The sequence below is a fragment of the Carcharhinus amblyrhynchos genome, chromosome 8 (genome assembly GCF_965287045.1).
Source record: "Carcharhinus amblyrhynchos chromosome 8, sCarAmb.v2.hapA, whole genome shotgun sequence".
Taxonomy (NCBI): domain Eukaryota; kingdom Metazoa; phylum Chordata; class Chondrichthyes; order Carcharhiniformes; family Carcharhinidae; genus Carcharhinus; species Carcharhinus amblyrhynchos.
The window spans coordinates 68,008,464-68,032,974 of record NC_137331.1 but is presented as its reverse complement, the minus strand read 5'-3'; the positions used below and the strand labels follow the sequence as shown (position 1 = coordinate 68,032,974).

At 40.8% G+C, this 24,511-nt stretch overlaps 1 protein-coding gene across 2 annotated transcripts in view; it reads right to left on the bottom strand.

Annotated features, from left to right (window-relative positions):
* Nucleotides 1-24,511, bottom strand: part of rb1cc1 (RB1-inducible coiled-coil 1) — a 166,746-nt gene that overhangs the window by 126,601 nt on the left and 15,634 nt on the right. For both annotated transcript variants that reach the window (XM_080194232.1, XM_080194233.1), the window contains exons 2-5: nt 20,882-21,002; nt 17,616-17,742; nt 9,743-9,913; nt 436-638 (exon numbers count right to left, since the gene is read on the bottom strand). In XM_080194232.1, the coding sequence (XP_080050358.1) occupies nt 436-638; nt 9,743-9,913; nt 17,616-17,742; nt 20,882-20,952 (572 nt within the window). In that variant the 5' untranslated portion in view covers nt 20,953-21,002. The remainder of the gene's footprint in view (nt 1-435; nt 639-9,742; nt 9,914-17,615; nt 17,743-20,881; nt 21,003-24,511) is intronic.

Sequence of the window (24,511 nt, the reverse complement as noted above, 5' to 3'; positions counted from 1 at the left end):
CTACAACACTGCAGATGAACTATGCACGCAAGTCTCATTCTATCACTTGTTACCAGAAGGTAGCAAGCATAGGTGAATCGCAGGAAGTGGGGTAGAGGGAGAACTAAAGTATTTATATTCTCAAAGAAAAAGAATGTCACATGTCCATTGTTGTTTGGTGTCTATCATAACTCCCTATCCAGATTAATTAAGCCTTACAGAAATGAAACCACAATAGTGAAGGATTTTTCATTAAAAAGGATTGATGCAAGACATTTTTAAAAAAGGCAATTCATAAACATGGCACGGAGATACAACCCAAATGTCTGATCCTGAATAAAAATTACGTGTGCATGAATCCTGCATTTTAGCAAGTTGTAGTGAATTCCTAGGTGACAATATAAGCTTCAATAGTATTTATAGAATATCAAACATTCATAACTCATGAACACCTACTTTGTAAGTTTTTGCTTAATATCTTCCACAGAACGTTCATAATTGCTGTATGCATTTTCAAACTTTGCTAGTAGTTTCTGAAAAGAATGGGTGCAGTCCTCCAAATTAGCCATAATGGCAGCCCAACCTTGATGCTGAAGGTGCTCATCATGGACCAATCTTTCACAGAATGAACAAAGCTTCTTTGCTACTTCATACATCTCCTACCCAAGGAAACAAAAAACAAAGAAACTGTGAGTTGATTTGTATGATAACTTAAGCATGTGAATCAACATGCATTGCAATATTTCATTCTCAGGTATCTGTCAATTTTTCAGATTTATATTCCTGATAACAATAATAATTTGAACAAAGATTTGATGATTTCTAATGAATAGGCTAACTGAAAAATAACAAGAATCTAACAAAAATTGATTATAGCTTTTTTTTTGGAACATCGGACCTGGGAGCAAGACTAGGTTATTCGGCATTGCTGGGCCTGTTCTGGCATTCAAAAATTAATTCATTCTTTAATGGCTGATCCAGTTGTGGTCTCACTTCACTTTCCTAACTGCTCCTTGATTCCTTTGTCTATCAAAAATCTGTAATTCTACCTTGAATAATATGTTCAATGACCCAGCCAGCCTCCATGCCTTCTGGAACCTCACCAGATACATAGCCATATATATTTGTTTAATGCACTTCTTTCTTCAAAATGATTTAAGCATCGTAGATTTAAGACATAAATTGCCTCTCACGAATTCAACGGTTTGAATTTTTAAATGGCCGTGCAGGTAAGAGCAGTAAGTCTACAGCCAGGAATAGCTACCCACAGAAGGCTTGAAGTCAATCAGGGATCATTAAAGTTTTGTTACTACCACTACCGACGACAACTGAAATTTTCCAGTCAGCATGCAAACTCCCAACAAGACTGAAACATTGTTCAGAGATGGAGGTGACCTCTTGGTGTCAAGGCCAGTGCTCCATCCATCATTTCTGACCCTTCAATACGAACTTGATTGTAAGATAATCAGTTTTAATGTCACCTTTAAATAAAGTCCCCAGAGAGCATTTCCATCACGAGTTTCTAGGTCTCTCTCTCACCTATGTACAGTTAAGCAGCTCCCAACTCCAACATTGGGGCTAATTTTTCAAGATTGGAGGAGTTCACAAGTGAATTTGCCTGCACCCTTAACTGAACTGCAAGGGCATTTTTTGTAAAAAAAAAATCATACTAAGAACACAACGTGGATCAATACCAAAAATGTACCCAACTTTAAGTCCCAACCCAATAATGAAATTTAAGCGCTAGATATCGGAAAGGTATCAACTACATTGAAGCAATGCTGCCTGTCTGCAGAAAGCAGGTTCTATTAATGACACATAATACAATTGGTAAGTTCATCTGCTTTTGGTAGTATCAGAGAGATGTGTGCTGAACAAGAGAAGTACCCAGCTGTTGATTTTATACCCACCTAAATATGCAGATAGGATCTTGTCAAACATGGAAAGACTGCAACTCCAGCAATACAACATATTCTTACCATGGCAATAAAACACCAGCCCAAGTCTTGGAGTAGGACTTGAGCACAATATCTTGTGACTTGAATGCAATATCATGCAAGTGCATGATTGCTGAGCCAAGTTAACATGGCAAATTAAGGAACAGCACTGACTATAATTGTAATTTCTTGATTTTTATTACATAACATATAGAATCTGCTCACACCACTGACCAAATCTAATATTTTGCTAAATTATAAACAGCACTTCTGTGGGAATGAAAAATTGAAGTGAACGGAATTTAGAGAAATCAGTGACAGAGTCAGTAATGACTTACCATGGCATCTTCGCTGTCAGGAAGGTGGATCATTAATATCTAGGAAAACTCCTACTCCTTTACTCATATCAACATATGGGCAAGAATTCTAACATCCAGGAACTCATTAAAAAAGGGCTAAAGCGCAATCCACATTTATTAACTTTTTTCATATACAGAATAGCCTTAAAGCAGACGACATTTATAATGCAAAAAAAATCTGTTCTTTCATAGTTCAGAACTCCGAAGCATGCAATAGAAAGAATTCCTCCAGCACAGGTATGATATTCAGAATAAATTAAAAAGTAAACTTGAACAAAAATGGGATGCAGCTGCAGGGAGAAAGGGTTCCATTATGACCTTAGGATCTCTGGAGGGAAGTAAGCTTTAGTGTACGTTCTTCGCTCAAAATGCTCCTCATAGCAATGTGAATTAATGTGGATGGTAATTAATAAGCCTTGTCTGAAAACAAACTTAAGCTGTGAGAAGACATTAATTGCAGCCTAGATATTAGAATGTACATGGACTCATTTCTTTCAGGTCACGTTCCTCAGTCATGCACCTAGTAATGGATATTTAAGAGCAACTCTACAAAGAACAAAGAAAATAGAAAATTACAGCACAGGAACGGGCCCTTTGGTCCAAGCCTGCACCGGCCATGGTGCCCAACTTAACTAAAACCCCCTACACTTCTGGGGACCATATCCCTCTATTCCCATCTCATTCATGTACTTGTCAAGACACCCATTAAAAGTCACTACCGTATCCGCTTCCACTACCTCCCCGGCAACAAGTTCCAGGCGCCCACCACTCTGTAAAAAATCTGCTCCGTACATCTCTTAAAACTTGCCCCTCCCACATTAAACCTATGCCCCCTACTAATTGACTCTTCCACCCTGGGAAAAAGCTTCTGACTATCCATTCTGTCCATGCCCTTCATAATCTTGTAGGCTTCTATCAGGTGCCCCCTCAAGCTCTGTCCTCCAGCAAGAATAAACCAAGTTTCTCCAACTTCTCCTCATAGCTAATGCCTTCCATACCAGGCAACATCCTAGCAAATCTTTTCTGTACCCTCTCCAAAGCCTCCACATTCTTCTGGTAGTGTGGCGACCAGAACCGAACACTATATTCCAAGTGCGGCCTAACAGGTTTTATAAACAGCAACATGACTTGCCAATTTTTCAACTCTCCACCTGCATTGCCACTTTGTGACCTGTGTACCTGTACACCCAGATCCCTTTGCCTAATCAATATTCTGCCTTTTACTGTATATTTCCTATCTATATTAGGCCTTCCAAAATGCATTACCTCACATCTGTCCAGATTAAACTCCATCTGCCATCTCTCCACCCGAATCTCCAACTGATCTATATCCTGCTGTATCCTCATCACTATCCGCAAATCCACCAGCCTTCGTGTCGTCTGCAAACTTAATCAATCCAGTTACATTTTCCTCCAAAATCATTTATATATATTACAAACAGCAAACATCCCTGCACTGATCCCTGAGGAACACTACTTGTCACAGCCCTCCATTCAGAAATGCACCCTTCCACTGCTGCCCTGTCTTCTTTGATGTGGAGATGCCGGCGTTGGACTGGGGTAAACACAGTAAGAAGTCTAACAGGTTTATTTGGTAGCAAACACCACTAGCTTTTGGAGCACTTGCTGCTCCTTTGTCAGGAGCAAGCTGCTCCCGTTTGTGAAAAGATCTCCCACTCACCTGACGAAGGAGCAGCAAGCCCTCCGAAAGCTAATGGTGTTTGCTACCAAATAAACTTGTTGGATTTTAACCTGATTGTAAGACTTCTTACTGTTCTTTGACCGAGCCAGTTTTGTATCCACCTTGCCAGCTCACCTCTAATCCCATGCAACTTCACCTTCTGCACCAGTCTGCCTGAGGGACCTTGTCAAAGGCCTTACTGAAGTCCATGTAGACAACATCCACTGCCTACCCTCAATCAACTTCGTCACCTCCTCGAAACACTCGATCAAATTTGTGAGACACAACCGCCCCTTCATAAAACCATGTTGCCTCTCACTAATACATTCATTTATTTCCAAATGGGAACAAATTCTGTCTCAAAGAATTCTCTCCAATAATTTCCCGACCACTGATGTAAGGCTGCTTGCAGCAAATACAGTAAGCAGGAAGGTTCCCAGTACTCTAGGGCACTAGTAGTAATTGGCCAACCAGCCCCAAAGGAACCGGGAGTTGCCCCATTATTGGGATTCTTTAAATTTATCTCTAGATAACTCCGTCCTGCAAGCTAAACAAATGCATTAACATGCATTTAAGGAGCAGCTAGGTAAGTATACAAGGCACCAAGAACTGGAAGGATTTGTAAATGAAATTAAAGGTAAACTTGTGTGGATAATCAGTTGGGTAGGATGACCCTTCTCCAGACTATGAATTTTACAAAATAGGTAATGTGGCCTGATGGGTATTCATAAAGACAAGAGCAAAGTTGGATGGCTAAAAGGGCTAGCTCTACATCAGGCTAAGAACTGTGGGAGCAGCAAAGAATAAGGATGTGTAAATATGGAACAAACACAGGAATTGATTAGACAGTGGCTATTGCTATACCTGAATTGATTAGACAGTGATTGAACACAGGTCCCTGTGTGTCATGTTGTTTTGAGAATTCTGACCCCGATAGAGGGCCAAGTCTCAGTATTCATGACCAAAAAGACTGATTGAATAGTGCCTATCCTTGGAGTATATGACTAGAAGCGTACTCAGTACTAGCAGGATCGCTTGAAGGAGGCACAAAGACATCAGCTGCAGTAACCCAGGAGTAAGCACTGTAAGATTGAGTCTGGAATTCGAACACATCGAAACAAAACCTCTGTAGGCAATGTGATCAGTTTGCCTCACCACGAGTAGCATCTTGTTTCAATCTGTCACATGCATTAGCATACAGCGAAAAGTATTGTTTCTTGCATGCTATACAGACAAAACACACTGTTCATAGAATACATAGGGGAAAAGGAAAGAAGAGGATGCAGAACAGTGTTACAGTCTTGGCTAAGAAAGATCAGCAATGTATGGTAGGTCTATTCAAAAATCTGACGGCAGCAGGGAAGTAGCTGTTCTTGAGTTGTTTGGTACATGATCTCAGACTTTTGCATCTTTTTCCCGACAGAAGGCAGTGGAAGATGCATGGGGTCCTTAATTATGCTAGCTGCCTTTTCCAAGGCAGTGGGAAGTGTAGACAGAATCAATGGATGGGAGGCTAGTTTGCACGAAGCACTGGGCTACGTTCACAACCTTTTGTAATTTCTTGTGATTTTGGTCAGAGCAGGAGCCATATCAAGCTATCATATGATGCATCTGTAAAAATCAGAGGAGAGTTGTAGTAAACTTGTTGAATTTCCTTAGCCTTCTGAAAAAGTAGAGATGGTTTAGTGTAGCATCAACATGGAGAGACCAGAACAGGTTGTGGGTGACCTGGACATCTAGAAAATTGAAGATGTCAACCATTTCCATTTTATCACTGGTGATACAGACAGCAGGTAGGGATGTGTCCCCCACTACACTTCTTGAAGTCGATGACCATCTCCTTCGTGTTATGACATCGAGGGGGAGATTATCGTCACACAATTTCACCAGATTCTCACTCTCCATTTCGTCATTGTTTGTAATCCGACTCACTTACGGTGGTGTCATCAGCAAACTTGAAAATGGAGTTGGAGTGTAATTTGACCACAGTCATAAATGTATAAGGATTAAAGGGGCTGAGGACACAGCCTTGCAGGGCATCAATGTTGAGGTGTGGTTGCCTATCTGGACTGAATCTTTAAATTTAAGGCGCGAGTTTATATATTTTGTAAAATTTTGATACCTTTTGAATACTTGTGTAGAACAGAGTAGGGCAAAGGTTAGTTACTTGTCTGTAACAAAGTCAGAGGTTAAATAATTTTTACATAACACTGATCATAGAATTTACAGCATGGAGACAGCTCCTTTGGCCAAACTGGGCCATGCCAACCAAAATGCTTATCTAAGCTAACCCTATTTGCCTGCATTTGGCCCACATCATTCTAAACCTTTCCTATCCATGTGTCCAAATGCCTTTTAAATGTTGTCAATGTTCCTGCCTCTACTACTTCCTCTGGCAACTCATTCCACATACGTACCACCCTCTGTGCAAAGAAGTTGTTCCTCAGGTTCCCATTATTTCTTTCCCCTCTTAACTTAAACCTATGCCCTCTAAGTTTTCGATTCCCCTACCTCGGGGTAAAGATGTGAGTGCATTCATCCTATCCATACCTCTCATGATCTTATACACCCCTATAAGATCACCCCTCAGTCTCCTACACTCCAAAGAAAAAGGTTCAGTCTAATCTCTCCCTATAACTCAGTCCCTCAAGTCCTGGCAACATCCTTGTAAATCTCTTCTATGTTCTCTCCAGTTTAGTAACATCTTTCCTATAGCAAGGCAACCAAAACTGAACAATACTCCCAAGTGCAGCCTGGAGTATTGTTCTATATTCTATATTCAACTTCTATATTCAATGCCCTGACTAATGTAGGCCAACATGCCAAAAGCCTTCTTCACTGCCCAACTACCGGTGACTCCACCTTGAGAACTGTGCACCAAGGCCCTTCTGTTCCTTTGATATTCCCAAAAGCCCTACTTTTCACCATGAAAGTCCTAACTTGATTTGACTTTCCAAAATGCAAACTTCACACTTATCTGCAGTGAACTCCATTTGCCACCTCTTAGTCCACTTCCTCAGCTGATCAAGATCCTGCTGCAATTTTTGCTAACCTTCCTTACAATACCACCTATTTTAGTGTCATCTGCAAACTTATTGATCATGCCGTGTATATTCTCATCCAAACTGCTGATACAATTAAACAGTGATGGGCCTAGCACCAACCACAGAGTATGATAAAGGAGATTTGTTATGCATTAATTTAAGAATTTGAGTCTTTGTCCATGGTGTCAGTTGACCTGACTTCGAGGGTAACAATAGGATGGCAGTGTGCCAAAGTGTGGATAAGTAGCTGGATTAACAATGCTCTTTACTGATAAATTGTGCATTTTTAGTTGGTTTAATTCTGTCACATTTAAGGATTCCCTAAACCGTGACACTGCAAACATGCACCCAAGCTCTCCTATAGTAAACAGTTTGTGCCCCCAAGGAACAAAGTGCACACTCTGCCATAAAATTAAAAATTCTGCGGATATAGACTTTCCAGTTGACTCAGAAGTTGAAATAAGTGATGCATGAAAGAGAGAAAATGACAGTGTAGAAGTTGAGTACACAGAAATAGAAGCTGTCAATGATTCAGGGAGTAAACAAAAATAATGTCTCTAAAGAGTAAAACTAGTAAAGGAAGACATGTTGATAAAGGGGAAGATCTAATTAAAAGAACAGCTTAAGTCAGGATTTGAGGGTGCACATTCAAATCTTTCGAAACATGCTGCAAGCATATTACATGTACCCAGCTACAAGGTACAGCAATTTACTTACACATTGTCAGTTTACAAAAATTGCACCCTCCCATCAGCCACCCTCAAAACTAGATACAGAGCATATTTGAGGCACATCCATGCATGCTGGTTAACAACTTTGATGATTTTGGACAAGGTGCCCTTTCATTAATAATGCTACACCAGTATTCTAACTTCTTGTTGCCATATTCTTATCTTAATTTAGGCACTGCATTTGAAGCAAGTCAATGATTCATTCCATCATTCTGGAATAATTTTCCAGGTTCCACTTTGGCTTGCTTCTAAAGCTGTTCAGGTTGCTTTCAACCTGGGCTGAGACAGTTGCTGAAACACTCCTTCACAACACATGGCTCAGAGTCCACCTTAGGCAAGACAGAAGTGCACAGAGGAGACTGTCCAATGGGCTACCACAGGCTTCAAAAGCTAAGCTCCAATGTCATTCAACATGTATACGAATGTCTCCCAACAACCATGTCCTAAACGTCCATCCACGTTGTTAATATTTGTAACACCCCAAAGTCCACGCTTCTGCATTCTGGACCAGATCCTGAGCAAAGGTACTACAAAGTTGACAGACTACTGCAAGACATGGCTTTGAATGTTAAACCCCTCTAAACCATGGGCCATAACTTCCTTGGCATGGCCAGTGTTGGCTTGTCACTCCAGACATGTGCTAAATTTCTTCTGTGCCAGTCACACCCAAACTTCCTGACACAGGCCAGGCAAGATCCAGGCAGTGAAGCTTTCACCAGGCCCAGCATCATTAACAGAGCCTAAGTGAAGAAGGACATACTTTTTTTAAACTGCACTAAAGCTGGTCAAGTTTAATGGTCCCATGGAAACTGACAGACAAGGGAGAAGATAAGTGTGTAAGGCAAGGAGATAGGATTTGGGAAGTGGGAGAAATCAGAGGCCCAAGGAAGGATCAGTCTGGATCTTTAAAATAGTAACATGAAAAAATTAGAAGAGGTTATTTTTTCTACATTTTATGTTCTACACCCTGCCCCAGTCCGTTTTCCCCACATCACTATACTATCGCAATATCTCAATCTCTCTTTGGATTTCCAAGTCTGTCTTCACCAGAAATTTATGAGTCACAACATTAACACTGCAATGAAGTTACTGTGAAAATCCCCTAATCACCACACTCCGGTGCCTGTTCAGGTGCACTGAGGGAGAACTTAAGTGCGTGGTAATGCACGTAACCAGCACATTTTTCAGATTAACATCTGCCCCATGCAGTTACATTTACAAAACCTGTTCCCATATTCCTCATTCCCTTTTCCTTCATAAACCTATTCAATCCATTCTCAAATGTTGGCACTTTTTGTCTATAATAATTTTCTCTTAACTACAGGCAACTTTTAAGAAAGAAAGTGTAAGATTTAAAGTAACAAAGTTCATGCCTCCATTAGTAGGAGCTAAAACTTGAAAATAGGAGCAAAGGTATGAGAATAAAATAGCGAAGCCCAAATGAATATTATTGCTTAATAAAAAAACAAATGAATGGTCAAATCTTAATGAAGCTCATTTAATTACAATTTTGGAAAGTACAAAAAAAAAATCAACCAACATCCACAGGAAGCACTCATTTGAGGTTTCCATCTGCATTCTAGAATTGCAAGGTATTAGGAACGAGTAGGAAAATAGGAAAGAAGAAGATTTCCATCAAACTTAATTTCATTAAAAAATTATCAACATTTAACTAAAGTTTAAATTTAAACTAAAATTTAAATTTAACTAGCATTTAACTAAAATCCAATAACAAAAAAAATCATCTTATGTATTTACTTTTAACTTTACAATCAAACGAAAAAGTTGTAAGAAAAACAAATCTCTCATCCAGCAAAGATAAACCAGGCATATTTCTGCACTGAATATCACTTCTGATCAGAAACATGCTGATTAGATCAATAGTATCACAATGATATGGAGAACCATTTGCAGCTGATTAATAACATTAACTTAGGAGAAAATATGATAACAATAACTTTAACTCATAAAATATAAACAAATGATATACATAGATTTTCACTAATCTTACCACAGCAAGCTGAGTTCTAGAGGCCACTGTATGAAATACAGCTGGCATCATAAGCGACTCCTCTACCTTAAGCCCCATCTCATTTTCTGCAGAAAATGTTGTCTTAGGTATCGTTGGTGCACGATCACATAGAATCATCTCTTTGTTGTATAGAAATATGGGATTTGTATCCTGCGAATTAAAATTTGCAAAACAAAATCAAAATTAAATTTAGCAGTGTCTTCCTATAGAATTAGAATGAGTAGCAGCTTGGTTACAGAAATATATCAATTTAAAGCATACTAGGAATAGAAACTTATATAAATGGTCATATATTTAATATTACGATAGAAATCATATTCTATCTGCCACACATTTTTCAAATTAATGCATGGATTCTAATCCATGTGTACTGTACTAAATATTAAAAACTCACTATAGTTTAAAATGAGACCCAAACTTAATTATGGATAAATTGAGAAGGTAATTTATTAAATACTGGTGTTTTCATTTTGTCACTTAGAAAATGCAAGTCTTATATCCTACATGATAGACCCTGGGCAAATACTTATACAGCAGGCTTGAGGAACTTAGGCTCAGAGTCATTGAGCTGCGGACACTACAGCTAGGGAAGTTGAGAGTTGAGGCAATCACACGCCAAGGATAGGATCTTTTAGTTTGAAAAGTGGTCAAGGACAGGAGGGTGTGACTGCAGCTCAGGAGCATAAGGGACGCAGAGGACAGCAGCATCAGCCTCTGCAATTGCCAAACAAGTCTGAGGTTCTTTCAGCTTAAAAATCGTAGAATCCCTGCCGTGCAGAAGGAGGCCATCAGCTCAATGAGTCTGCACCGACCACAATCCCACCCAGCCACTATTCACTAAGCCCCACGTATTTACCCTGCTTGTCCTCCGACAGTGGCAATTTAACATAGCGAATCCACTTAACCTGCACTGCTTGAATAAGAGTGGGGGTTTCAGGGTGGATGCACTGAATGACCATGGCACTGCGGTACAGGATGCCATTCAAGTGGGGGGAAACATTTAAGAATGTAGAGGTAGTAGGGGACAGTAGAATGAAAAGGGGATTGACAGTTCTCTGTAGCAAGAAGTGAGTTTAGGCAGCTGTGTTGCCTCTGGTGCCAAGGTTGGGAAATCTGCTCAGAGCTGGATCCATTGGTACCTGCATGGACCACAGCCAATGACACAGGGAAGATGAGGAAGCAGATTCTGTATAGTCAGCTTGAAGAGCTAGGCACCAAATTAAGAGTAGAACCTCAAAAAGGTAATAATTTTTGGATTATTACCTGAGCCACGTGCAAATCGGCACCGGATAAATAAGGTTAGATAAGGTTGAATATGGGGCTCAAAGATGAGTGTGGGAGTAAGGGTGTCTGGTTTGTTGGGCACTGGCACCAGGAAAATGGGGTATGCATTGTTAGGATGGGCAGCACAGTGATTAGACTGCTGCCTTACAGCGCCAGAGACCTGGTTTCGATTCCCAGATTGGGTCACTGTGCAAACTCCACATAGACACTCTCCCCGTGTCCGAGTGAGTTTCCTCCCATAGTCCAAACACGTGTGGGTTATGTGCATTGGCTATGCTAAATTGCCCCTTACTGTCAAGGGAACTAACCTCAGTAAATAGGGTAGGGGCTAATTGGGATTGTGGTCAGCACAGACTCAATGGGCTGAATGGCCTCATTCTGCACTGTAGGATTTTATGATGGTTTGCATCTGAAACCTTCTGAGGCTGATGCTTTAGCCAGTTGCACAAGTACAGAAGTGAAAAGTGGCTAAATTAAATAACGGGGGCTAGGGATCAAATTTAGGAAAACTGTGATATCAAAAAAAATTGAGTCAAGGCAAGAGAAATAGATACTAATATGGGAAGTGATGAACAAATCATGACAGGAAGCAACTGAGGATAAATCTCAGAGTCAGTTGGCAGATAAGGCTAGATGTTACGAAAGTAATAAGGCCAATGCACATAGCATTTGAAACAAAACAGATCAATATGATCTGACAGCCATTAGAGAGAGTTAGCTCCAGGATGACAGATTGGGAGCTGAGAATTGAAGGATATGTGACATTGAGGAAGAGGAGGATGTTGGAGGTGTGGCTCTGTTAATTAATAATGGTATTAGCACATTAGAGAGAGAGAGAGAGAGAGAGAGAGAGAGAGAGAGAGAGAGAGAGAGAGAGAGAGATACAGACAGAGATCAGCCAAGTTGAGGAAACCAGGATTTTTTTTCTAAATCAACTGTGGGACATGTGTTGTTGACTGGCCAGCATTTACTGTAAAAAGTCTGTGTTTACACCAGTCCAACGCCGGCATACCCACATCAGCATTTACTGCCCATCTATGGTTATCCTTGAGAAGGAGTTGCCTTCTTGAAACATTGCAGTCCACATGTTGTGGGTTAACCAACAATGTTGTTGGGTCAAAACCCTGGAATTCCCTCCCCAGATATTTCTAAGTCAGGATAGTGAGTGGCTTATAGGGGAACTTGCAGGTAGTGGCATTCCCATATATCTGCTGCCCTTGTCCTTTTAGATGGAAGTGGTTGTGGGTCATGTAGAAGCAGTTTGGGTTGAGATAATAAACTAGAAAGGCAAGAATTCAGAATGTACAGAATAAACACATTCCAATGAAGAAAAATTCTAAAGATAAGAGCTCATCATTTGTGGTTAAATAAAAACATTAAAGAAATATTAAACTTAAAGAAAAAGCAAACATTTGTGCAAAGACGAATGGCAGGTCAGAAGATTGGAAGGAAAAACAAAATGATTGATGAGGAGGGAAAAACTAGAGCATGAGAAACAGCTAGTCAGTAATATAAAGATGGACCGCAAGGGTTTCCATATATATATATTTTTAAAAAAGAAAATAGTTAACATAACATAAGAACATAACACAAGAAATAGGAGCAGGAGTAGGCCATCTAGCCCTTCAAGCCTGCCCCGCCATTCAATAAGATCATGGCTGATCTGTCGTGGCTCAGTTCCACATTCCTGCCCTCTCCCCATAACCCTTAATCCCCTCGCTTATCAAAAACCCATCAACCCGCATCTTAAAAATATTTAGCGAGGTAGCCTCCACCACCTCAACGGGCAGAGAATTCCAGAGATTCACCACCCTTTGAGTGAAGAAGTTCCTCCTCAACTCCGTTCTAAACCACCCCCCCTTTATCTTGAGGCTGTGCCCCCTAGTCCTACTGTCCTTTCTGAGCGGGAAGAATCTCTCCACCTCTATCCTATCCATCCCATTCATCATCTTATACGTCTCAACGAGATCTCCCCTCATTCTTCTAAACTCTAACGAGTACAAGCCTAGTTTATTCAGCCTCTCCTCATAGCTCAACCCCCTCAACTCCGGTATCAGCCTAGTAAACCTCCTCTGCACTCCCTCCAAGGCCAAAATATCCTTGCGTAAGTGCAGCGACCAAAACTGCACACAGTACTCCAGCTGCGGCCTCACCAATGCCCTATACAGCTGCAGCAAGACCTCCCTGCTTTTATATTCAATCCTCCTCGCTATGAAGGCCAGCATCCCACTAGCCTTCCTGACCACCTGCTGCACCTGCAGGCTGGGTTTTTGCGACTCATGCACAAGGACCCCGAGGTCCCTCTGCACCGTCACCTGCTGCAGTTTTTCGCCACGTAAGTAATAGTCCTTCTTACCATTAATCCTACCAAAGTGGACTACCTCGCACTTGCCAACATTAAATTCCATTTGCCCGTTCCTGGCCCATTCGCCCAGCCTATCTAGATCCTTCTGCAGACTCTCCACACCCTCCGCACAATTTGCCGTTCCACCAATCTTGGTGTCATCAGCAAATTTCGACACCATACACTCGATTCCCTCCTCCAGATCATCTATATAAATGGTAAATAGCTGAGGCCCCAGCACCGACCCCTGGGGCACTCCACTAGTCACCAACCGCCAATCCGAATAGCACCCATTAACCCCCACTCTCTGCCTCCTATTTGACAGCCAATCCTCTATCCACGCTAACACCCTGCCCCCAACTCCATGCCCCCTTACCTTCTGCAATAACCTCTTGTGAGGTACCTTGTCAAAGGCCTTCTGAAAATCAAAACCACATCCACCAGCTCTCCTCTATCCACCGCCCTAGACACATCCTCATAGAACTCCAATAAATTTGTCAGACACGACTTCCCCTTAACGAAACCATGCTGCGTCTGCTCTGTCAAGCAATTCCCCTCAAGATGCCTCGGTATTTCCTCCTTGATGACGGATTCTAACATTTTACCTACAACAGACGTTAAACTAACCGGCCTATAATTCCCTGCCACCCTTCTTAAACAACGGCGTAACATTAGCCGTTTTCCAATCTTCTGGCACTTCCCCGGAATCCAGCGACGTTTGGAAAATAACCAAGGCATCCACTATCACCTCCGCCATTTCTTTCAGAACCCTTGGATGCATTCCATCCGGTCCTGGGGACTTGTCCACAATCAGTCCCTCCAGTCTGTTGAGCACCGCCTCTCTAGTAACAATAATGTCATTGAGACCCTCCAGTCCTACCACGTTTCCATCTCTAACACCCGGCAAATTATTCACGTCCTCCTCCCTGAAGACCGAAACAAAAAAGTTATTCAAGACCTCAGCCATTTCCCCATCCCCTACCACTAAGTCCCCCTTCTCATCCTCTAAGGGTCCAACGTTCACCCTAGCCAGCCTCTTCCTTTTTATATAAAAACTCTTGCTATCCTTTTTTATATTAAGCGCTAGCCCAGCTTCATAGTTTCTCCTACCCTTCTTTATCAACTTCTTTGTCAATCTTTGTTGACATTTAAACCTCTCCCAATCCTCTTCTCACCCACTACTCTTAGCTACTCTAAACGCCTCCGCTTTTAATTTAACACTTTCCTTCACCTCCTTCGTTATCCACAGCTTATTACCTCTCCTCCTACGGTCCTTTTTAACCATCGGAATAAATTTCTGCTGAGCACCAAGAAAGATCTCCTTAAAGATCCTCCACTGCTCCTCAGCAGACCTACCTTCCAACTCGCTCCCCCAGTCAACATTCGCCAATTCTTCTCTCATCCTACCGTACTCCCCTCCATTCAAACAAAGGATGCGTGTCCAGGAACCCACTTTCTCCTCCTCCATCTGCACCAGAAACTCAACCAATGATCACTCTCCCCAAGAGGATCCTTCACCACAAGGTCCCTAATTCTACCCACCTCATTACATAACACCAGATCCAAGATAGCTCGCTCCCTCGTCGGCTCCAACACATACTGTTCAAGGAAACTATCCCAGCAGCATTCCAAGAACTCCTCCTCGAGCCCACCGCGTCCAACATGAGTCGACCAATCAATATGTAGATTGAAATCCCCCATAATTATCGCCGTTCCATTCCTGCACGCTGCACTTATTTGCACGTTAACAGCCCGCCCCACCTCCAGATCATTATTTGGGGGCCTATAGATGACACCCACCAGCGTCTTCCTCCCTTTGCTGTTCCTCATCTCCACCCATAAAGTGAACATTGGTACAACAGAAGGTGTACCTGGGCAATTGGTAAAAGGAAAATAGGGTTATGGCAGATGAATTAAACAGGTATTTTGCTTTCACTGTAGAGGACACAAGTAACATCCCAAAAATAGCTGCAAAATCAGGAAATGGAAGGGAGGGAGGAACTTACAATCACCACAGAAGTGACATTGAGAATTGGGTCTGCAGGCTGACAATTCCCCCTGGTCCAGATGGATTTCACCCTAAGATCTTGAAAGATGTGGATAATGAAATAGTTGATGCATTGGTTTTAAATTTCCAAAATTCCCCAGATTTGGGGAAAGGTTCTATTAGCTTGGAAGATAGCAAACATAACTCCTCTCTTCAAAAAGGGAGACAAAAAGAAGGAAACTAAAGGCCAATTAGTCTAACATCTGTCATAGGGAAAATGTTAGAAACCATTTTAAACAATGTTATCACAGGGCACTTGGAAAAATTCAGGGCAATCAGATGGTCAACAAGGGGTGAAAGGATATGGGGTTTGAAGTTAGAATCAGATCAGCCATGATCTTACTAAACAGTAGAGTAGGCTTGAGGAGCCAAGTGGCCTACTCCTGCTTCGAATTTATATGTTTATATGATATATCTGTGATCACAAAGCAGACTTTACTCCAAACAGGCAAATCATTTCCATTTGCATTTATCACAACACATTTAATAGTTTTAATACAAGCTAATTCAATTTACAAACATTGGCTAATTCTACACACACGATTCTAACTTTCTGACAGCCAAATTATCCTTCCCTCATCATTTTTATTTCTATCTATTTTCACTGGAAAATATAGACAAGTGTAACAAATCCCTCAAATTTTCAGATCGCAATTGCAGAAATCAATATCAGCCACTTTCCTCTGAACACACCAACATCTTCCTAAAGTTAGACTAGACAAAAAATGCGCTCATGATTCCAAATGCTATCTCAGCAGTTGTCAACTTAGTGGCTAACCTGTTTTAATGCAAGATCAAGATGTATTATATACTCATGTTACTGTTTTATATCAACTGGATTCCATTACTACATAATCATCTCAAATAATTTTAATAACATTTCATACTTTCTGTTCCTGTGGTCATAGCCTTTAATCTCACTTAGCCCATCTACTTAATTGTCCCATATCCCTGTGAAAGGCAATCTCACACTCTCCATAGTCGAAGAGCAAATCAATAAGCCTTCAATTCTAGGATTACTATAGGCTTCCAAGTCCTGAATCATAGAAATCATAGAAACCCTATAGTGCAGAAGACGACCATTTGGCCCATCAAGCCTGCAGTGACAACAATCCCATCCAGGCTCTATTCCCATAACCCCATATACTTACTCTGTTAGTCCTCCTGACACTAAGGGGCAATTTAGAATGGCCAATGCACCTAACCCACACATCTTTGGACTGTGGAAGGAAACCAGAGCACCCGGAGGAAATCCACACAGACACGGGAAGAATGCAAACCCCACACAGACAGTGAACATAAGAAATAGGAGCAGGAGTAGGCCATCTAGCCCTTCGAGCCTGCCCCGCCATTCAACAAGATCATGGCTGATCTGAAGTGACTCAGTTCCACTTTCCCCCCATAACCCTTAATCCCCTTGCCTACCAAGAACCTATCTACCCGTGTCTTAAATATATTTAGCGAGGTAGCCTCCACCACTTCAACGGGCAGAGAATTTCAGAGATTCACCACCCTTTGAGTGAAGAAGTTCCTCCTCAACTCCGTTCTAAACTACCCCCCCCTTATCTTGAGGCTGTGCCCTCTAGTCCTGATTCAAGTCAGGAATCGAACCCAGGTCACTGGAGCTGTGAGGCAGCAGGGCTAACCACTGTGCCGCCCCTGCGGTTTAAGTCTTTTAATTGGTTTATAAATATCCAGGTAGACAATATTCTGAATTTATCACAATGCATATTTGCATTAAGGAATCTGTACCTATTCAGTCAACCAAACTTTTCTGAGGTTTTGTTTAGACTCTGCTCCTACCACTTTAAAACCAGAAGTAGCATCTTACAACTTCAGAAATTAACACAGACATGATATTTAAAAAAAGTGGAGCACTTATTTACCATCTAACAAATATTAGGGTTGACATGCTTCAGTATTAGTGCTGATGGTGTTATTCTATTGTATACAGAAGTAAAAGAATTCCATAGCTAAATTAAAAATTGAAATGCATCATAACTGTTAAATAAGTTTTTTCATAATTAGAATAATAAACAAAGAACAAAGTCACTTTTAACCCTTCAACTATATTTAGAAGCAACATTTTGTTTGTCCAATGTGATTCATTAGCGGTGCTCTAGATGGAACACACTTAATTTTAAGGACCAAACTGTTTAAATTTAATGGTGACTTACCGTCCCGGCACTGTAGCTGCAAACACGCCTATCAGCAACCATGCATTCTCCTCCATTGACGACCAACACTTGATGCTGAGTTGCAATCTTATATTTAGCTTGGATGGCATGTTTAAGATCTGCAACACTGTAAAGTACAGTTTATTAGTTAGTCACAAGTAAGGCTTACATTAACACTGCAATGATAGTTACCATGAAATTCCCCGAGTCGCCACACTCCGGTGCCTGTTCGGGCCAATGCACATAATCAGTACATCTTTCAGATTGTGGGAGAAAACCAGAGCACCCGGAGGAAACCCACAGAGACACAGGGAGAACATACAAACTCTACACAGACAGTGACCCAAGCCGGGAATTGAACCTGGGTCCCTGGTGCTGTGAGGCAGCAGTACTAGCCATTGTGCCACCATGCCACCCAGTAATGAAGTTACATACTCAAAACATTTAACAAAAAAGAATGAAGTAAACAAAATCTCAAATCCTACTCTGCTCAATGGGGGATAATACTAACTATGTTTCATTTGACTAAATTAGAAATTAATTCACACATTAATTTTAAACCTAATACAACATCAGTCAATCATCTTGTTTGTATTAATTTTCACAATTTTTAAATATAGGCCAGAACTTTGTGCAAGAAATTGCAATATAGCTTGCCTATATCATGACTTGTTTGAGCATGTGGCCAGACAATAGTGACTTCAATCCTAGTGCACAGCTGGTAACATGCTGATGGAAAATACTGAGCACTTCCCATACCTTGGCAGCTACCTCTATCAAAAAAATCACTAATGGAGAGAAAATCCAACACGAGGTCAGCTGAGCCAGCTTAGCCTTCTCCAAATTAGAACAGTGTTTAAGGCAAAAGATCTCTACGTTAGGATTCTTGTTGACTTGCAAAGAGCAGTTGTGATCACCACACTCCTGCACAGAATCAAATTATGTACCTACATCATCAATACATATAGATGCTAGAGATATTCTATCAGTAATGCCTCTGCCGCATCTCCTGATCCAATGGAAGGGCCACTGACTAAGTGGTAACAATCTTTAAAAAGCCAGCTCTAGAAGCAACCAGGCAAATCGCCTGCAAAGTCAGTGTCCCCAGATGGCCAAAAAGCATGCCCCCTGCCCAATGCTGTCGTCTCAACTCCCAAATGGCCAACATTCCAGAGGACAAAAAAAAAGACATTCTAAAGCTCTCCTTAAAGTACAACAGCATTGACATCAACGCCTGGGAGGAAACTTGCTACCAAAATGGCAACAATTCATCCATAATGCTACATTATTCAAATATGTTAATCAGACAAAGCAATAGCAGAAAAGGAAGCAAATCTTGCGCTCTGGATCCATGTCCTGAATCATATGCCCACTGCTCTACAGGTTGAGAATCAGTCTATTCAATTACATGAAACTCAAAGCAGAAACCAGTGACTGAGAGTAGATGTCATTCTCAAATCAAGGGAAAGCCAAAAAGGAATGAAAATACTAGCCTGCGACATGAAATGTTGAGATATTCAATGTTCACTCTTTATCTCCGTCCCTCAAGTACAGAACTTAGCTCAACTGCAAAGAACTTACTTAAATACCAGTTGGAGTAGGTAAGAGGCAAAAGCAGACCAGCAGTTGTGTTGAATTTATGACAAATTTAACTGTGAAGCTTTTACCAGCATCAATAATGACAGGAACTCCCAAATTAGATCATTCAGAGCACAATCCATCAAAAAAATACTCTATATGCCATGATGCATGTTAGATTATGGATTAAGTCTATTCCTTGAGTTACAACATAACCAACATATAATTCCAAAATAATTCTAGGTCATGATGGAGGTAAAAAAGGCAAACTTGTTTCGGAATCAAAGTTCATATATTTGAACATTAGTAATTATAACCAAGTGTGTTGGGAAAAGTCAATATCAAACATGGCACTTTATACATTGTCATTAATGATACCCCCCAATTCAAAACTATGTTTAAAAAAAATCTCAGGTTATTTTGTACAAACAGTTTACAGCACAGGCTCAGTTTAGAGAAGGAATTCTTCATTTTAATCACTCAGTGTTGCATCTAAGATTTGAAAGATCCATAAGTATTTCAAGTATGCATCTCCAGCAGAGTTTGGCTCATAAAAGTAGAGATCTTTGTTAGTCACAAGTAGGCTCACACTAATACTGCAATGAAGTTACTGTGAAAATCCCCTTGTCGCCACATTCTGGTGCCTGTTTGGGTATACGGAGGGAGAATTTAGCAGCGCCAATGCATCTAACTAGCATGTCTTTCGGACTGTAGGAGGAAACTAGAGCACCTCGAGGAAACCCATGCAGACACGGAGAGCATGCAGACTCCATACAGACAGTTACCCAAGCCAGGAATCAGGTCCCTGGCATTACTGTTTTTACTGTGTCTACCCAGTCCAACGCCAGCACATCCACATCATTATGAGACATGTCATCTTGGCAAAGGTAATATTTGAGCCACTTTTCATCCACTTCCTATACTTGTGATTGAGATATCCAAGAATGAGCAAAACCACCAACATCTTTCATTATGTGACCGTCAAAATGCAAAACAGGCTGAACCTGGAGCTATTTTTTTTAAATGTAGATTAAGACTGGTGTTCAAATCTCAAGGAAAATATGCTAAACAAAACTGTCATCTTGAAAAAAAAATCCAAACAAGTCCAAAACATAAATCCAAGTTTCAGTCTATAAAAGTGCCTCATTGACATCATTTTACAAGTTGGAAATATAATTCAAGGCAGTAAGTATTTCGAGAACTTTTCATTCTGGGAGACAACAGGATGACTCTGAAAATAGGTGGGGGAAAGAAGTAAAGAACTGAAGAAAATGTCTCTACAGAAGACTTCTTTGTGCTATTGAGAGTCTAAGTCAGTTCAGTTTGGTACAAACAATGGAGATTGGCCCACTGATTTTGCTTGAAATGTGTGCACGTAGGATATAAAAGAAAAAAAAGGAAAGCTTAACCTGGTGGGCCTTTCCCAATTTTCATCTTATTTCCCAAGTAACCATTCAATGCAAATTCATAGTTCCTTTTAATGTTAACCAAATGCATGCATTCAATTTGATTATTAAACAACAGTGCCATGAAAGATTGCCTAAAAGCTAGCTACATTTTTAAAAATGCAAGGTGTACTTTTGCATGTACTGCACAGGTAAGAGACAACATATATATCAAACACTTTGAAGTATTTTCTACATTGAAAGGTCATAGGATCTGGTAAAACTTTGAAGGTATATACTTACGTCTGTACAGCAAGTTCTGTGTCAAATGTAAGGGTAGTTCCAGTGTTAACCAGAAATACATACAACTTCATATTGCTACTGCCACTTCCTTCAGCTTTCACTTTACATCAGTCATTTACACCTATTCACAAAAAAGTAGAGGATCATTTTCAATTGTGTATAGTACAGCAATCAAAATGAGCTGCAATTCAAATCTATGGATGATGTCATTGCTCAACGTAACACACAAATATTTGAAACATACAGTCTTGAGTTTATTCTGAGGTTCAGCACATAAAATTGTCCTGCCATTTACCTAATCTTTGGCCCTTCATTCATCAGAACATACTGTTCCGATCTCAGAAGAAAACAAAATTTTTTTAAAAAATCCAAAATCCCAGTTATTTATTGAAGGAATGAACAAGCAAGATTCCATGGCATAAAACAGAAGAAATTTTGCTAAAAAAGAGTTGAAGAGCAAACATTAATTATCTTGGGTAATAACCTATACTCTAAAACCTCAAATCAATCCAAGTTAACCATGAGTTAACACGTAAATTGTGGCTATAAATTACACATTAAATGCAGATACAACCATGACATCTTACGAAATGGCTCAGCAGTCCACCCAGCATATAGGTCATCTACGTCATAAAGGCCTTCAAAATTTGTCTACTTGATTGAATTTCAGTTCCTTAATGCCCAGCCAACAGCATATAATCAACTGGAATTCCAAGGGCAGGGACCTTCTCAATGCTGCAGGTAGTGCAGATCCACTAATGTTACCTGCATTCAGTATCAACAAGAGCACACACTCCACCCCAGAAGCCTCGGATGAACCCACATCTAAAAAGGTCAACATCGCAGACGTCAGATCAACTTCTTGAAAGTCAACCCACAGAAAGCAACTGGCCCAGATGGGATATCTGGATTAGCACTCAGATCCTGCAGGACCAGGTGGCAGGGATTTTATACCAATCTGAAGTCCCTGTTTCAAGGCCATCATCCTTGTACCAAAATAAAAAAGCCAGATAACGTGCTTCAATGGCTATCATCTGGTGGCTCTGACATCCATCATTATAAGTGCTTTGAAAGGTTAGTCATGGCATGAATAAATTCCAGCCTCCCAGATTGACTGGGTCCACCACAGTTCACCTATCGCTACAATAGGTCCACAGGAGACACCATCTCCCTGGCCCCACACTCAGCACTGGAACACCTGGAACAAAGACACTCATATCAGACTTCTGCTTATTGATGACAGTTCAATCTTTAACACTATTATTCCTACAAAACACATCTCCAAACCCCATGGCCTGGGCCTCGGCTCTTCCCTCTGTGACTGCATCCTCAACTTCCTAACCCACAGATCACAAATCAGTAAGGATTGGCAATAACACCTCCTCCACAATCATCCTCAACACCAGTGCCCCACAAGGCTGTGTTCTCCACCCCTTATTATACATCTATGACTGTGTGCCCAAATTCCCTTCCAACTCAATTTTCAAGTTGGCTGATGACACCACCACCATAATGGGTCGGATCTCAAACAATGAGACAGAGTACAGAAAAAAAGAGAGAAGATGGTGAATTGGCATGATAATAACCTGTCTCTTGATGTCAACAAAAATGAAGTAGATAGTCATCTACATCAAGGAGGACAAAATGGAAATAGGCAACAGCTTCAAGTTTCTAAGTGTCCAGATCATCCATAACCTGCCTTGGTCCCTCCATGCCAACGCTACAGTTAAGAAAGCCCACCAATGCCTCTACTTTCACAGGAGGAGAAGGATATTTGATATGCTCAGTACAACTCTCACCAATTTTTGAAGACACACTATTGAAAGTATTCTTTCTAGTTGTATCACAGTTGGTATGGCTCCTGCAAAGAAACTGCAAAGGGTCATGAACGAAGCTCCATTCATCACCAGCCTCCCATCCATTGATTCTGTCTACACTTCCCACTGCCTTGGAAAAGCAGCCAGCATAATCAAGAACCCCACACTAGACAGACAAATCTCTCTCATCTTTTTCTATCAGGGAAAAGATATAAAAGTCTGAGATCATATACCAACTGACTCAAGAGCAGCTTCTTCCCTGCTGCTATCAGGCTTTTGCATGACCTACCTCATTAAGTTGATCTTCTCAACATCCTATAACTGTAACATTACATTGTGCAACTTCTCCTTTCCTCCTCTATGCACTGTATGCTTTGTCTGTACAGCATGCAAGAAAACACACCTTTGCGTATTGATAGTTTCTGGATATAGTTTCTTGTCAACTTCAGCCTGCCTCTTACCACACCACTGGAATCATAATTATTGACTGGGCTTGGATGGCAGAGTCCTTTTAGATGTTTTAACAGCTTAATATCCCCAGAAGCTTTGGTTTCTAACCTCAGTTTCAATATTAGTTTCCTTAGAAACTAGAAAGGACAGTTTCTCTTCTTACCTTCTTGGTTTCCCTTTTCAGTTTGATTCTAACTCAAAAAATAAGTTTTGAGACAATGGATTCCATTACAACATCTACACAGCCTCTCCATTATCTTCACTAATTTTCTCTATTCTGAGAATTCAATACCCTAGTCCTGGCAATGATCTTGCACCTTTCTCTAGGTTGTGATACCTCCCTTCATGGCTTCATTTTACACTTTTTACACTTCAAAAAGTACTTCATTGGCTAAAAGCACTCTGGGACATCCCAAGGTTGTACAAGGTGATATACAATGGAAAATCTATCTACTTACCTAAAACAATTCTATTTTCCAGAAGCTATGTTGAATGTCTCAAATAATTCCTTCTAGCATCTCGCCTCTGATTGAGCCATTTGTTTGATTTCAGTAACTCGTTCATTCTGATTTGTCGGCTTTTTCTTTCAAATGATGTGCGTGCTGCTGGGCAAGATCAGAATTTGTTGCCTATTCCCAACTATCCTCGAGAAGGTAGCAGTGAGCCACCTTCTTGAACCACAGCAACTTATCTAGTGTAGGTATAGCACAGTATTGTTATGAAGAGTGTTTCGGGATTTTGATCCAATGACAATGAATGATCAATGATATATGTTCCAAATCAGAATGGAGTGTGACTTGGGGGGAACTTGCAGTGGTAATTTCCCTTGTTTTTCCAAGCAGCAGGGGGTTTGGAAAATGATGTCAAAGGCATTCTGGTGAGTTGCTATACTTGCTATATTTTCTCTCATAAATGGGAGCTATGACTGTGACCCTGCATTCTGCAGCCTCTGTGTATGGTATGCTTTGTTTCTATCGCCAAATTTTAAGTGTTAGAATTTTAAAGTTTAAAATTTATTTATTAGTGTGACAAGTAGGCTTACATTAACACTGCAATGAAGTTATGTGAAAATCCCTTAGTCACCACACTCCGGCATCTGTTCAGGTACACCAAGGGAGAATTTAGCATGTCCAATGCACCTAACCAGCACGTTTTTCGGGCTGTGGGACGAAACCGAAGCACCCACAGGAAACCCATGCAGACATGGGGAGAATGTGCAAACTCCACACAGTAACACAGTGAAGGAGGTGAATGCTGAAGGTGGATGAATTGCCAATCAAGTGAGCTTACTTTGTGCTAGATGGTTACAAGCTTCAATGATTTGAGCTACACCCTCGGCAAGTGGAGAGTATTCCATTGTGTG